General features: G+C 42.0%; 1 protein-coding gene across 11 annotated transcripts in view; it reads left to right on the top strand.

Annotated features, from left to right (window-relative positions):
* ABLIM1 (actin binding LIM protein 1) overlaps positions 1–13,315 on the top strand; it is a 192,282-nt gene extending 178,967 nt beyond the window's left edge. For 8 of the 11 annotated variants that reach the window (XR_013953077.1, XR_013953078.1, XR_013953079.1 and 5 more), the window contains 3 exons: positions 1,794–1,868; positions 4,839–4,919; positions 6,262–13,315. Coding sequence is in view for 3 of the 11 variants with exons in the window: in XM_080598267.1 (XP_080454393.1) it covers positions 536–543; positions 1,794–1,868; positions 4,839–4,919; positions 6,262–6,375 (278 nt within the window). In the remaining 8 variants the exon portion in view is untranslated. Of the gene's footprint in view, positions 1–535; positions 1,869–4,838; positions 4,920–6,261 lie in introns of those variants that run through there. The other 3 variants (XM_080598267.1, XM_080598269.1, XM_080598268.1) reach the window with 3 other exon arrangements.

Raw genomic sequence — 13,315 nt, 5'->3', positions numbered from 1 at the left:
TGGAAAGCAGGTAATCTGTAATAGGAATTTGTACTGAGTTTTGCTACCATGTTCTCTTCTGAAAATTGCCATCCACTGCACAGAGTGTGCCGCAGTGAAGTAAGAAGGATAATAGCTTCTAATCCCAGTTGCTGCTCGTAATTTTCATTGTGACTTTAAGATAGATGTGATATCAGTCCTTGCCTAATAGATTTTCAATTAATATTTATGAAAGTTATGGAACTTTATGAGACTTAATGTTTTGAAACAGTTTGAGCTTGGGGGTGAGAACCTGATTATGGTTCTGTGTGTCTCAATATTTCCAAAGTGACTTGATTTTACTGACTGAGGATCCCACTTGAAATGAAGCAGTCTGCGGTGTCTGGAGTGTTTTACTCTTCACAAATTAAGACTAAAAGTAGGGAGGTTTGCTGAATCAGGTGGGATTTTGAAAAGATCAGGCAGATCACAAGACACTAGGATTATCTGGTAAATTGTGACTGATTCCTCCTCTTCCACACTCTACAGCCGATGAAATTTCTCTTTTGCTTTTCAGATTTCCAGGTAGAGTATGGATTTTCATCAATCAACTGACAACGGAATTAAAAGCATCTACTTTCTTGTTGAAGTCTGAATTTCTGCTACAGGAAAGGGGTTCTTAAGACATTAGCTTTGATTTACCTGCATGTTTAAGCATAATCACCAATGTAGACTCTTATCAATAAAAAACAGGCACAACCTCAGGTTCCTCCTTGTACCTCCCCAGAACTGGGTTAAGAAGGCTCAGACCAGTTCTGTGACTTGTTCTGTTAAACCCATTGTCTGTTGAAATACAAGTTATCTGCTGTAGCTCTCTTTGGATGGCTAAGGGCAAATTTATTTCCAGCCTCTCTAATACCAGCCCCAGAGACAGGTAGAAATTCTCCTCTGGAGGCAATTTTCTTCCATACCAGGAGCCTTGAAATCCTTATTTTTGCCCTGAAATTTGCTCTCCAGACAAGATGGCTGATCAATAGCTTTCTACAGTGCTGCTGTCACAGATGAGCTAGTAAGATATGTACTTGCAAGAACCAGCCCTTTTACCCCAAATCCTATCTGCAGGATTTTTTCCAGAATAGTTTGTCTGGCTGGCTCCTCAGCACAATCACAATATGAAGTGACAATTTAAGAAGGGATTTAATTGTTTGGATATATTTTTTTACTACTGTATCAAAACCATGATGATTGGAAAGAAAACAAGATTATGGGAAGAGAAGGGAGTTCTTTGTGTATTATGCTCAAAATGTAATTTTATTAGGAACAGTACCTGTGTCAAAATAGCACCCTTTTACCAGAACCCTATCCCCACTTGTGTTCATAGTCAAAATTTTCCATTGTAGAGACAAAAAAATACCTTGGCTGATACAGTAAATGACAGAAAGGACAGTCCAGAAGCGTAAGAGTGCTTATGTATGCTGTTGGGTGGGATCTAAATTAATGCTCCTGTGTATTTGTTCCAAAGAACCTTAACTGATCATTGGGGCTGGGAAAGACTTACCACTCTTTCAGAGACCCCAGGTCCACCCGGGCTGTGGTGTATTTAGTCTCAGTGGGCAGCTATCGCCAGCCTTAGTGACAGAAAATGTGGTGGCAGAGGGGGTGGAAGGATGCCTCAGAAGAGTGAGAAAAGAGCAATGTCCTGTATGGTAAGAGTCAGCATTAAGGTGCGAAGGAAGTCTCAGTGCAAATTCACCTTTGTTTTCACCGCTGCTTGAGTGCCTTTACCCTCTGTGTGTGTAACCTACGTGTCTGATGTATACCTGTATCTGATGCAGTCCCTTCCAGATGGTCATGTCCCTGGAATGAGAATGGACAGAGGAGTATCTATGCCTAACATGTTGGAGCCAAAGGCAAGTGCAGATGTTATTCACTTTTCTTCAAGGCAATGAAGATTTGACTGTGAAATGCAGATAAAATACAGGAAATGTCTTAGTCCCCTTGTTTTTCTTTGCCTCACCTCAGTCCCTTCTCCTTATGTGCTAAACCTTTCCCTTTGTTCTGGACTTTGCCTGTTTTAGGTGTTAGTACTCAGGCTGAGGGCAGCCAAAGTGCCCTTTCTGGGTAAAGGAGGCTTCTCCAGAGACAAAATGAAGATACTGAAAGTGCTCAAAAGCTAGTTCTCTGTCAAGCTTTCAGTAGCCAAAATAGTAGACCAAACTTGACTGCAAAGTCGCAGATCTGTTAAGTTTGAAAAGTGACACAATACTGTGGCTCACAACACGTGGTTGAGGCTGCCTTGATTCAATAAAAGACATGGATCTCAGTTTTGAATTGGAAGCTAGGTATCTATGTATCTTTTGGGATCTATCTTCAGCTGTCAGCACCATTAGCCTGACACCTTAAATAGTGTTGAATTCCCTATATAAAAAAATATTAGGAGATTTGCTGGGAAAAAGAGGCAATATCAGCTGAATGTGAGTTAAGTTATAAATTAAAGTGCTTTTGCTGCTATGTTTAGAGATGTCTGAATCAAAAATGAACATAAACAATGGAGAGGCTTCAACCAGGCCTGTGTTTTAAGTCTTGAAACTGCCTCTGTTGCTGGTGAACCTTCTGAAAAATCATGATTTTGCCAAAGTTACAAGGATTAGCATTTATGCAGTTAAGTGAGGAACTCTTTTTGCAAACCAGATTACTACTTGTGCTTCCAAGTGACCTCTAGACAAATTGTACAAGGCAATAACTTTAGCTTTATAAGCTGAGACTCTAGTGCAATGTACATTAACGAGTGTTTTTATATATTATATAAATAAGACCCTGGGGACATCCCTGACTTCTGAGATACTGCTTTTTATTCCAAATAATTTCTCTTTCAGTGCAATAGCAATTCTTACAGCCACCACTTCTCTTGATGCACCCAGTTATTTGGAAAGTTGTTTTGGGTAACAAATTCTGTCATATTACTAGCGATAAAATTTGTGGGAATTTTCGTGAGATAACAGGTCACTTTCTGTTGACGTTTGAAAAGGTTATGCCAGACCTGGAGCTAATTGACAGCAATTCTGTTCATGTCAATGATCCAACACTAATTGAAGCTTGATCGGGTGAAAAAAAGCCAACTCAAAGTCAACATGAAACTCCTGGGAAGTAAAAATCAGTAAACTTTAGAAAGACCAAATCTTATCAAGTGATTCATTGGAAAGGACAGAATTTGTGCATCCTGACACCCTGGATTGAAACATACCTTGTTGTGAATTCCTAAATATAAAATGTACTTATGACCTTAGACCTTGACTTAAACTCTGTTTGTTTAAACATTATAAAGAGTTAAGTTTTAGTTTCCTTTCATGCTGTATCTGGTAATCATTTCCAGTATCAAACGTAAGCAATGTAATTCAAAGTATAGTCTCATTGTACATTTGTGACAATGTCAGAATCTCCTAAGAATCATATCTTACAATTGGTATGTAAGCACACATTACTTAAATTATTATTACTTACAATAAACTCAGTGGTGTGTTCATCAATGCCTGAATCTTATTTATTATATTTCTGCAAAGTTCATTGGGATAATTGTTTACAACGGAATGAACTTAATTGCTTAGTACTGCACAAAAGCTGATTTGGTTGAATTTCTTCTGTTAAAATAATTGAATTAGTGGTGTTTGATGATAGCACAGCTGCTTCTCCTAAGAGAGTTTTGGTGGTTTCACTCAGGGAGCAAGTATCTGAATCAGTAGAACAAGACCAGCAGTAAAAATAGCAGTAAAAGCCAATTCCTACTGAAGTCTGTGGAAGAACTTCACTGGTTTCAGTGGGGATTGGATGAGGACCTCATTGGGAATGCTGTTATCCTACATTACAGCAATATGCAATGAGAAGGGCTATAGGGAGGCTCTGTCAGGCAAAACATGAGCTCTCCAATGTCATTCTAAATGTATGTGGAAGTGTACATGAAAGACTGAAATGAGATGATTCCAGAAACTGATTTTAAGGCACAGGGTTTTCTGAAATCCTTTCTAAGGAATGTAGTTTCTGTTGGGTCAGACTGATTTGGGACCCACTGACAGTAAATATTTTTACTTCAAATAAAGAACCTATACATGTAAAAGAAAAAATGAATAATTTATGCATTCAGGAATTACTGGGCAGCAACTGATTTGTGTGAGTTCTGGATATTCTTTGCAATGCAAAGGGAAATCAGGAGAAATGTAACGGGAGATGTGCTGGACACACTCTTCTGAAGGAGATGAAGGTGTGCAAGATAAGTATGTCTACAAAAGCATCTCCTTTAATCCATGCATGTGTGGCACAGCCAGCAACCACAGAAGGCAGTTGTTCATTTCTCTAACTATCCAAATAGGCAAAGAAAATCGTGATGAATTTTGTTGATTGCAGTGGCCCCCACTAATGAATGTCTTGCTTATTCAGAGTTGCTGCTTTTTCAGATGCTCTCTCATGTGGTTCATCTTTTAAAAGTCCTCTGTCTGTTTCCTTAGAGCTGTCCACACTTTGGCAACCATCAGCCAGACCAAGGAGTGCCAAATATACTTACCTTAATAAACTCTAAAAATTATACATTGCTAGGTGAGAAAGTATATTGACTAGAGAGGACTCTGTGTTACCAAAGCCAACTGATGCACCATAAAAATTATTGGTGTGGACAAGGACAGATTGCCTCTGAAGTATGAGGCAGTTTGGTATTAAGTTCTTGCTCTATCCAGACTGGCCTTTCATGCATCTTTAAAAATGAAATGCTGCAATTTCCGTTGAAAAAGAAAACAAATGTTTGTGTGGTTATGAAAATGAGACACGTTGTGTTCTTTCTGTTTTCGAATGTAAATACATCTCTTTTTCCCATTTTTATACATTGTTAACAGATTTTTCCATATGAAATGCTCATGGTGACCAACAGAGGGCGAAATAAAATACTAAAAGATGTAGACAGAACCAGGCTGGAGGTAAGAGAAGCAAGTTCCTAAACGCGCTTTCCTGCTCAAGTTGGTTGTTGTTGCACACTTGAAAGCTCTAACATTGATGTGTGGGTCCTTGTTAGACTGGAAAGATTTCTCAGCACTAAGCAGGGAAGAAGGAGTCAGACAGGGAGGAAGCAACAGCTTCTCTGCAAATGGTGCCAGGCAAGGAGTCCCGCATCTCTGACCAGCAATGCCTGTGTCTCCTTGTTCCTGGACAGAGCTGTTCACAACCACCTTATTTTTTAAAGCAATTATTTTCATACTTGCAAATTGGTAAAAAGGCCAACATTGGTTAAGCATTTTGTAGTCATAGAACCCATGCTGGAATGGAGCAATGCTTTGTGCAGGCTTGGATCACTTTCTAGCTAAGAGTCAGTACCAGCCGTCCTTGGGGATCCAAAGTCTGACTTGCTTCGATTCATCAGTAAGTCCTGTGAGTTAGACTGGCCGATATGCAAAAATGCGAGGATTTAAATCTCTACTAACAAATAGAAGTGGTCAACCAATTTGTGGGTTAGTAAGACTTAAGTAGTTCAGTGGAATTCCTTGCCTAACGATGTTTAAGTAACTTGTAGTTAATTAATCTCGTGGAGGTGAGTGAAAGCGGCCACAAAAATTCAGGTATGTGCCTGTTTATGTACATTTTTAGACAAGTAGATAATGGGATCACTAATCAAAATGCAAGGTGGCGTTACATTAGCACTGCAGGGAGGGACTTTCCCTGTCCAATGCACTCTAGAGCAGTGGAACAAGAGATGTAACTAATGCACAGGACAACACCAAAGTGTGTTTCATTTGCTGCAGAGAAATGTGGTGGACAGTTAGGCTGGCTTCTTGCTTTTCAAAACTTGCAGTAAAGCGTGTCTAACCTGCAGCCCTTCTGCAAAGCTCTCCTGAAACCCAGTGTCTGTTTAAACTTCAGTGTGTGGGTGGGGATGACTGCCTAAAGCCCACAACAAGGGCATGCAAGAGCTTTTTTCTGTTCTAAGATCTACTTGTCGCTACTTGGTGGATGACTGCAGATAAAATGTGTTTCTGTCTTTCTTATTCAGCAACTGAAATAATTGTCCTGATCTCCTTTTTAGACTTCTCAGAGGTAATAAATGGCAAAATTTTATTGGTGCGTTGAGAATGCAGGTTCATAAGGACTTGGATATTGCCAAGGGATTGTTAGTTCATCAAACTTCAATCACTAGATGCTGCAGTGGCTCTTAGAGTGACATGAAATCCTTAAGGCACTCCTGTCTCCTATTGCATCTCTTTGGCTTTGACTGACTGACCATTGCCTGTTCTCTCCTTTTTTTTTTTTTTTTTTTTTTTTTTAAAGCGTCACTTAGCACCTGAAGTTTTTCAAGAAATATTTGGCATGACGATACAGGAGTTTGACAAGTTACCTCTCTGGAGACGCAACGACATGAAGAAAAAAGCAAAACTCTTTTAATCTCCCTTTAAAGAAACCAACTTAAAAATGGTACATAGGATATTGTATCATACAGTCCAAACTATTTGGCAGCAACTACCTACCCACCAAAAAAAGGAAAATCGCATAGAGGCACCTCTGCACACAGCAGTTGAACAAGACGAACACTTGCCCTCCTGGAACATAGGGAAGGAAATATCTGAGCTCAGAAACAACAAAGATGATTTTCAGAGGTGTCGACCTTTTACATGATATCATACAAGATAGGAAACTGTTCTTCTCCCTCAGTGATACTCCCTTTACTTCTCTCCATAACATGATGGACTTTATTGCTAGAGCCAGGAAGTGCCCTTAGGATGCCTTGTAGACTAAAGTAGTTGTAACCACTCCAAGAACTGGAAAAGAAATATATATATATATATAAATATATATATATGTAAGTGTGTTTGCGTGTGTGCGCACATGTATTTATATCTATCCATCTGTGTGTATGTATGTGTATATATGTGTATATATATGGAGAGAAAGATAGATAGATACTCTGTAGTGAAGGAGAAGCCCTTTGTAACACACCCATATGGTCACGTTGTCTTTCACACAACTGTTTCTTAGTTGGCAGTCTTTTGAAATGGCATCTTTGTGTGACACAGTCTGCAAAGGTGGGCGCTCTGCTCGTTTGCAGTGCATCCCAGTTGAATTCTTGGAAAGCGGACTCCATGTACCTGTATATATTTGCTAGGATATATAGAAAGTGAATTGCTGTGTCTGTTGCCAGTCTTCCCTCTTCCACACTTTCTGCTTGAATTAATAAGGCTGGAGCTTAACCAGTCAAATAATTTAAGATCACTTAAGTAATGGGAATGATGGAGAAGAGTCAGTTTTCTTGTAATTTAGTCCAGGAGATGAGTGGATGGGGGTGGGAGTGATAGAGTGAGAAAATGCTTTTTTAAGTGTGCCCTGGTTCACACCCAGAGATTTCGGGACAGACTCCCTGCTGGTCATTACTAGTACAGCTCCTCAGATTGCTGTGGAGCTGTAGGATTTTACATCAGCAGGGAAGACGGTTCTCTGCAAGCCAACACACAGTTTCATCCCTCTTGGGGGAGGAATGTTTATGAACTAAAAGGTACCACCAAGGTGGTACCATGCTCTGCCAATAGAGGCTTTTTGATTAAATTGCAGTTGCTGTTGTCAATATGGCACAGTGCATGGGGCCAAGCACTTTCTTTTTAGTTAATGTAGTTTTTCACTTGTGCTTGGAAAAGAGGGCACAGGCTCTTTTTTTTTTCTTTTTTTTTTCTTTTTTTCCTCTTGAAGCTTCAGAGCTCCAGCCTTGGTTATATTTATTTCCCTTTGTGCCTGACTTGGTTTGTGGAGACAGAGAAATCATGCAAGATGGTTTCTGAGCTGCATTGAACTCCTCTTGCTTTCAGTCTTCTTCCACTATGCTGCAGCTTGAAAAAAAAAAAAACAAAACTGCCTATATATACCTTAACTGCTTCTGGGCAGGTCCTTAAAGAGATGGACACAAGCACCAAAGTAATTGAATACATCCATTGTGGCTGCAAGGTCAGCTTTTTTTCTTCCTCGGTGCTTAACTGCCAATGCATACTGCACTAATGAGCCCGTCTCCTGGTATCGGAGAGGGACGTTCAGGTTCTGTGTCTGTCAAAGAATATCAAGGTTTCATTTTTAATGCAGAAACTTTTGGCACTGGAGACATCAGAACCTTTGTATTTTCTGTTACGAGACATTGGTGTTAAAAGTCTGGAAGTCAGGAAGGGGAAACAGTCCCACGTAGCTGTGAGATTTGATATCACTGTGCTGAGTTCTGTGTCTCGCCGTGCGGCATTTCACCATGAAACGCGTGGGACAGCCCAAACCCTGCCTCTTCTGTGCTGGTTTAGGAAGTCCTGTTACAGCAGATCACCGTGGTTCCTTTGATCCAACCCGAGCTGAAGATTCAGTGTTTGAGAGGCAGATGCAAAGGGTCAGCACCTGCTCCATGCTCTAGGGCTAAGGGAAGGGTGAGCCCAAGGGACAAGCTGGAGAACGTGCTCCTGTGCAGAGCTGCCTCACAGTCCCTGCTGAACCCAAGCCCTCAGAGAACACCGTGACACGCGGTTAGCTGCGAGGTAGCTCTCTGGACCTCACTGAGATTGCAGCAAGGCTCAGTTCAACATGTTTTACTTCATTTTTCAGAACAAGCATCTGAAATGGCTTTAGAAGAACGCTGGGAAGCAAGTGGGAATGCCAGGGGCACTGGCAGGTTGAGATGCATTTCTGAGTGGCAGCTGAAACCGCAGCCAGGCAATGAAAGGACAGCAGTGTCTCACAGTCACACGTTTCATGAACACTAGTCTCAGAAATTCAGCGTATGTTACCTGCGAAGGTGTGGCTTAACTCCGAGATGAACATTTGGGTTTTAATCATTTAAAGTATTAAATTCTCCAAATTTTGTCAGCCCACATTGGTGATGCCATGATGCTGCTGCTCAAACGCAGTAGGCATTACGGGTCTCTTAGCCCAAGTCACCTTGACAATAAACCTTTTTGGTGTGAAGTCTGCTCTCAGGGATGTGAGCTGCCAGTCTGCATTTTTCTGTTCCCATCTTTAAACTACTATTGAACTGCTCACAAGGTATGTAAATATGCTACCCGGTCAGTTCAGAGATGGTTAAGCTGGGTTGTCTTGTCTTCTATTCTCTCTTCTCCCTCCTCTCAAAAAAAAACAACCAAGCAAAGACAGTTCCTCAGCCTTTGAGAAATGACAAGACAATTTGTGTCTGCCTCATCAACGGAGAATTTAAAGCTGCAATTGCAGCTTGGGAAGGAATGAGGAGAAGCCAGCTCAGATGCAGCAGACGCAATTAATCTTTAACTGGATTTTTGGGCTGGTGCCGGTGTGGAGCATAGTCAGTAAGTTCAGAGCTCTCTACACTGAACTTACTACTGCTTTATTTCTGATTGAGGACATGAAGGATTAATTCCTCTTAATATCCCACCCATCCAGAAGCAGAACCACCCCAAGATCCCTTGGCCCCAAAGAGCAGGCTGCAGCCGGCCATGGGATGGGTGGGTGGTTTCTGCAGTGGGCTGTTAGCAATTGTCACTGCAATATTTTCTTTCATCTGGTCTTCCCACCTCATAAAAATGGAAAGGCAGCTCCAGGGAGAGTTTTCTGTGTAAGCAGTGAATCATTTTCCTAGTATCGATCCAGTAGCGTATTGTTTGTTGGGCAGCTCTGTGCTGTTGGGCAGTTCTTTGTAATTCCCCTCTCAATAGTCCCATGTGGCCGATAAATTTGAATATTGTAATGTAACAGAGAGTCAAAGCTTTGTAATAAGACTCTAAATTATTCAGTAAATACTTAAGCATGTCTAAGAATATTCCTTAAGTACATGCTCAAGTTCCTCTGCCTCGTGCAAAGCATTTGAGCTTCTGATGAAGTCCCATCAAACTCAGTGCTGTCAACAACGTCACTGCCAAGAGGACTGAAACCTGATTGCTTTTGTCTCATTTTTCCCCTTTCTGCTTTAAGAATGAAGTAAGAACAAAGACCTGTCAAAACAGGCACGTGGGGTGGAATTGCAAAACCATACAGGTGTGCAGAACGGGATCATAGACACGTGCAGGTTGTCAAAAACACATGTACATGTAGCACACGCTTCCCTTACGGAGTTGAGATGCTCTGTGAGTAGTTAGCCTGGAATTTCCAAACGCTACATTGTGTTGAAAAGAGCAGTAGTTATGAAGGATGTCACTTGCATATGTGCTCGTATCTGCAGGGCTCCTGGGTACCTGCTTCTGAGATCCAGCAAGTGTGCAAAATACAAGGTAACCGTCCCACTTTGTGGAAGTGCCAGGCTGGCCACGTGTGGTATCATTTAAAAGGCGTTTTCAGGCTTATGTGAACATTTGCAGTGCCCATTCCTGGCAGTGCTTAGATGGAAGAGAAAGACCTTGTGCAGCAGTCTTCATATTAATGGGGAATCCAGAGATTTGACCTGCTGGGTTTTGTGGTTTCTCCAGATCCCGGTCTGATAATTTCCATTGAGAACAAGAGAGCTGTTCTGCAGTACAGTGGGAACAGCTGCCTGTAACCTGGATGCCCTCGCCTTCACTTGGCGTAAGCTCCAGCCTGCTGACAGTCAGAAGTGGAAATAAGTGTGTTGAAATAAATATGTTTTTCATCTTCCCTGAAGGTAGTAAAATGAAGCCAACTTGAAAAATAGATTTGGAAATTACTAAACTGTCCACTCTTTCTCAGTGAAGTGATTGATCTGTTGTGGCCTCAGTTTGGAAGCTGAGTGTAGCATCTCAACTCTGCCAGTGTCCTATCCCAAACTTGACAAACTTTCTGTACAGCTGGAAGAGTAAGTTCTTGTGAAGCTTGCTCTCAGAATTTCATGCTTTTTTTATTATTATTGTTTGTTACCATTTCATGCTGGTGTCATTTAACACAGGTTTTAGTGGCGTGAGTCTCAGAAACATACTCTTTTTTTTTCAGTTTGATTGGTAGCCTTTCATTCAGTATGGTTTGTGCACATAGCTGCAGTGTGCTGTGAAAGGTTAGACTAGAAAAACAGTAAGTTTCTTACAGCTGCATTTGGGACGAGGTAGCTTGGTGGCTCTGGTAATGCTTTTACTTCTGTCAAGACGGGGTCATCTGGTCTTACCAAACTGAATGGTCCCAGGTCTCTGTGGGGCCAGCACTGCAGTGCTCACTGCCCTTCCCCTGTCACAATGTGGAAATCCTTTCTCAGCCACACAGTTCAGACACCCTGCTTTTCGGGGAAGGTCACTAGGGGTCTCTTCTGTGAGTGTTACTCTGAAGTTAGACACATTTTGAAGTGAAGTCCCTTTCTGTAAGTCATTGCTGCTGCTGGGGTGTTTCTGCTATGTCAGGTAATGTCAACGGATGGAGAAGTGTTAAGTTCTGGGAAGGAGGACAGCTGGCATAGGCTTGCTTTCTACAGGGTTTGCCAGCGTGATATTTAGCAATTTTAGAAGAAAATGCATGCCAGCTTGTGCTACTTCTTTCAGACTTTGGGGAAATCAAGTTTGGAGCACCTGTAGATTATGAGTGTCTATGCCGAAGTTAATGTTCTGAAGCTATTACAACAAGTGATGGAAAAAGTGGATCCCCAGAACAGTAAGAATATAAGAACATCCTCCAAACTCAGCGTGGAGTGACTTACCTTGGCTGTTCCTGACTTAGCAGCAGTTAGGAGATCCTGGCCCGTTTGGGCCATAGCCTTGTAGATACAGACTAAATGGAAATCAGCCTTTCTCCCACTCCACATTTCATTGCTTTTCTTCTGAATTTATCTGTAGAGGAGGACGTCAGCATCCTGGAAATTACCTGTGGTGCTAAAAAAGTCGATGATAATGATGATGAACAAAGCATGTACAGGAAGCAATAAAATCAACTGATCTGTTGTGAAATGCCAATCCATTTTCCATAGCAAAGACACTTGGGGCTTGATCCCGCAGCCCCCTTTCACATTCAGGGCACGGCCCAGGCCTTTGCCAAACATTGTGGCCCTGCCCACACATCTTCTGGAGTCCATATTCTTCAGGGTAGACATATGGAGGAAGTGATCCCGACAATATGTGGTATGTTTTTACCCCATTGCTCTGTAATTAAGAGCTGGAGAGAGTGACTGACCACTGTGATGGCAGAACTTTATCTTCTAGTGTAGGAACACCCTCATCGCTGCGGGTTGCAGGACTGCTCTGGCTGGTGAGTGTTGCTGCCTGTTTTCTCCCACACACCTATTTAGTGCTTAATAAAGTGCAGGACAAAAAAATCCATCACTAAAAAAAAAGATACTGAATTTTTAGTCAGACAATTGTGCTGGCAGGAGCTGTGTGATGCTGGCATTTGGCATGGAGGGAGTGAGTGTTATTAATTTTAATGTGAGCATCAGTGCAGGAAGTGGGAATGTAATTGGCCATTAATGTTGTTTGCCTGTATGCAAAATAAATTATCTGTTGCCCAAAGAGCTTTTAACAGGGAAATAGATTTCTGCTAATGATTTCCTAAAAAATGCTTGTCCGTATGAAGAGGTAATACTTCCACGTGTGCTGTGGTCTTTCTTTTGAGGTAAAAAGAGATGACTGAAGGCAAGCAGTTATCTGCTTGGCCAGAAATCACTATAGTTAATACGGGTGTTGCTCCTAGGACTTGCAAAGCTGAGGCCACGGGACCTTGCTCCTAGGCATTAGGAGATGAGGTGTTAAAGGCTTGCAGAAGCAGCTGCGCGAATCCCAGCGGTGCCTTACCAGGCTGAGTCTGGCTCCCTTGGGCGCTGACAGGTCCCACTGGACACCCTGCAGAAAGCACTACCCCCAGATGCAAAACCACTGACACCAGTGGGGCCTCTCACTGCCATCCACACGCTTGGGAGCGGGTTCTTTCTCATCTGGCAGGACCAGGAAAGCGTCTGACTGCTGTGCACGCCCGCAGCAGCCAGCTCTGTGTGTCCCTGCTGGATCCGTCTTGTCCCAGCAGTGCCACCTGGTCGTTGCTGACAGCTCTTCCTGCGAGGGGGCCTTACAGCTGGGGACATTTTTTTAAGCTTTGGAAACTGAAACTAGTTTTTCAAAGGTATATTTTCCTTTAAGTCGGTAGATTTTGGCAATAGGATTTTTATTGTTTTATTTTTCTTTTCTCCTCCCTCCACACATTACAAACCAGCGTTTCGGGGAGGTGTCCCTGTGTTTCCCATTCATCTGTGAGACAGCTCTTAAGTCTCTCTGTAAAAGTGAATCAATGTCTTGTCTGTACAGTAAGTCTGCTTGTATGCATAATGAAAAGTTGAGCTGGGTTGCTGTTCTGTACAATTAGTGTTTCCACTGTCATACTGCAAACAGCACATACTGCACTCCTGTGCCACTGTAATCTGCATCACTGTTATACTCAAGTCAATGAATAAAGTTTGGAGCTTTATTCTTAA

Source organism: Anser brachyrhynchus (assembly GCF_964034855.1).
Source record: "Anser brachyrhynchus genome assembly, chromosome: 6".
In the NCBI taxonomy this organism is placed as follows: Eukaryota; Metazoa; Chordata; class Aves; order Anseriformes; family Anatidae; genus Anser; species Anser brachyrhynchus.
The sequence above is the reverse complement of the archived record's forward strand: the minus strand, read 5'-3'. Positions and strand labels throughout refer to the sequence as shown.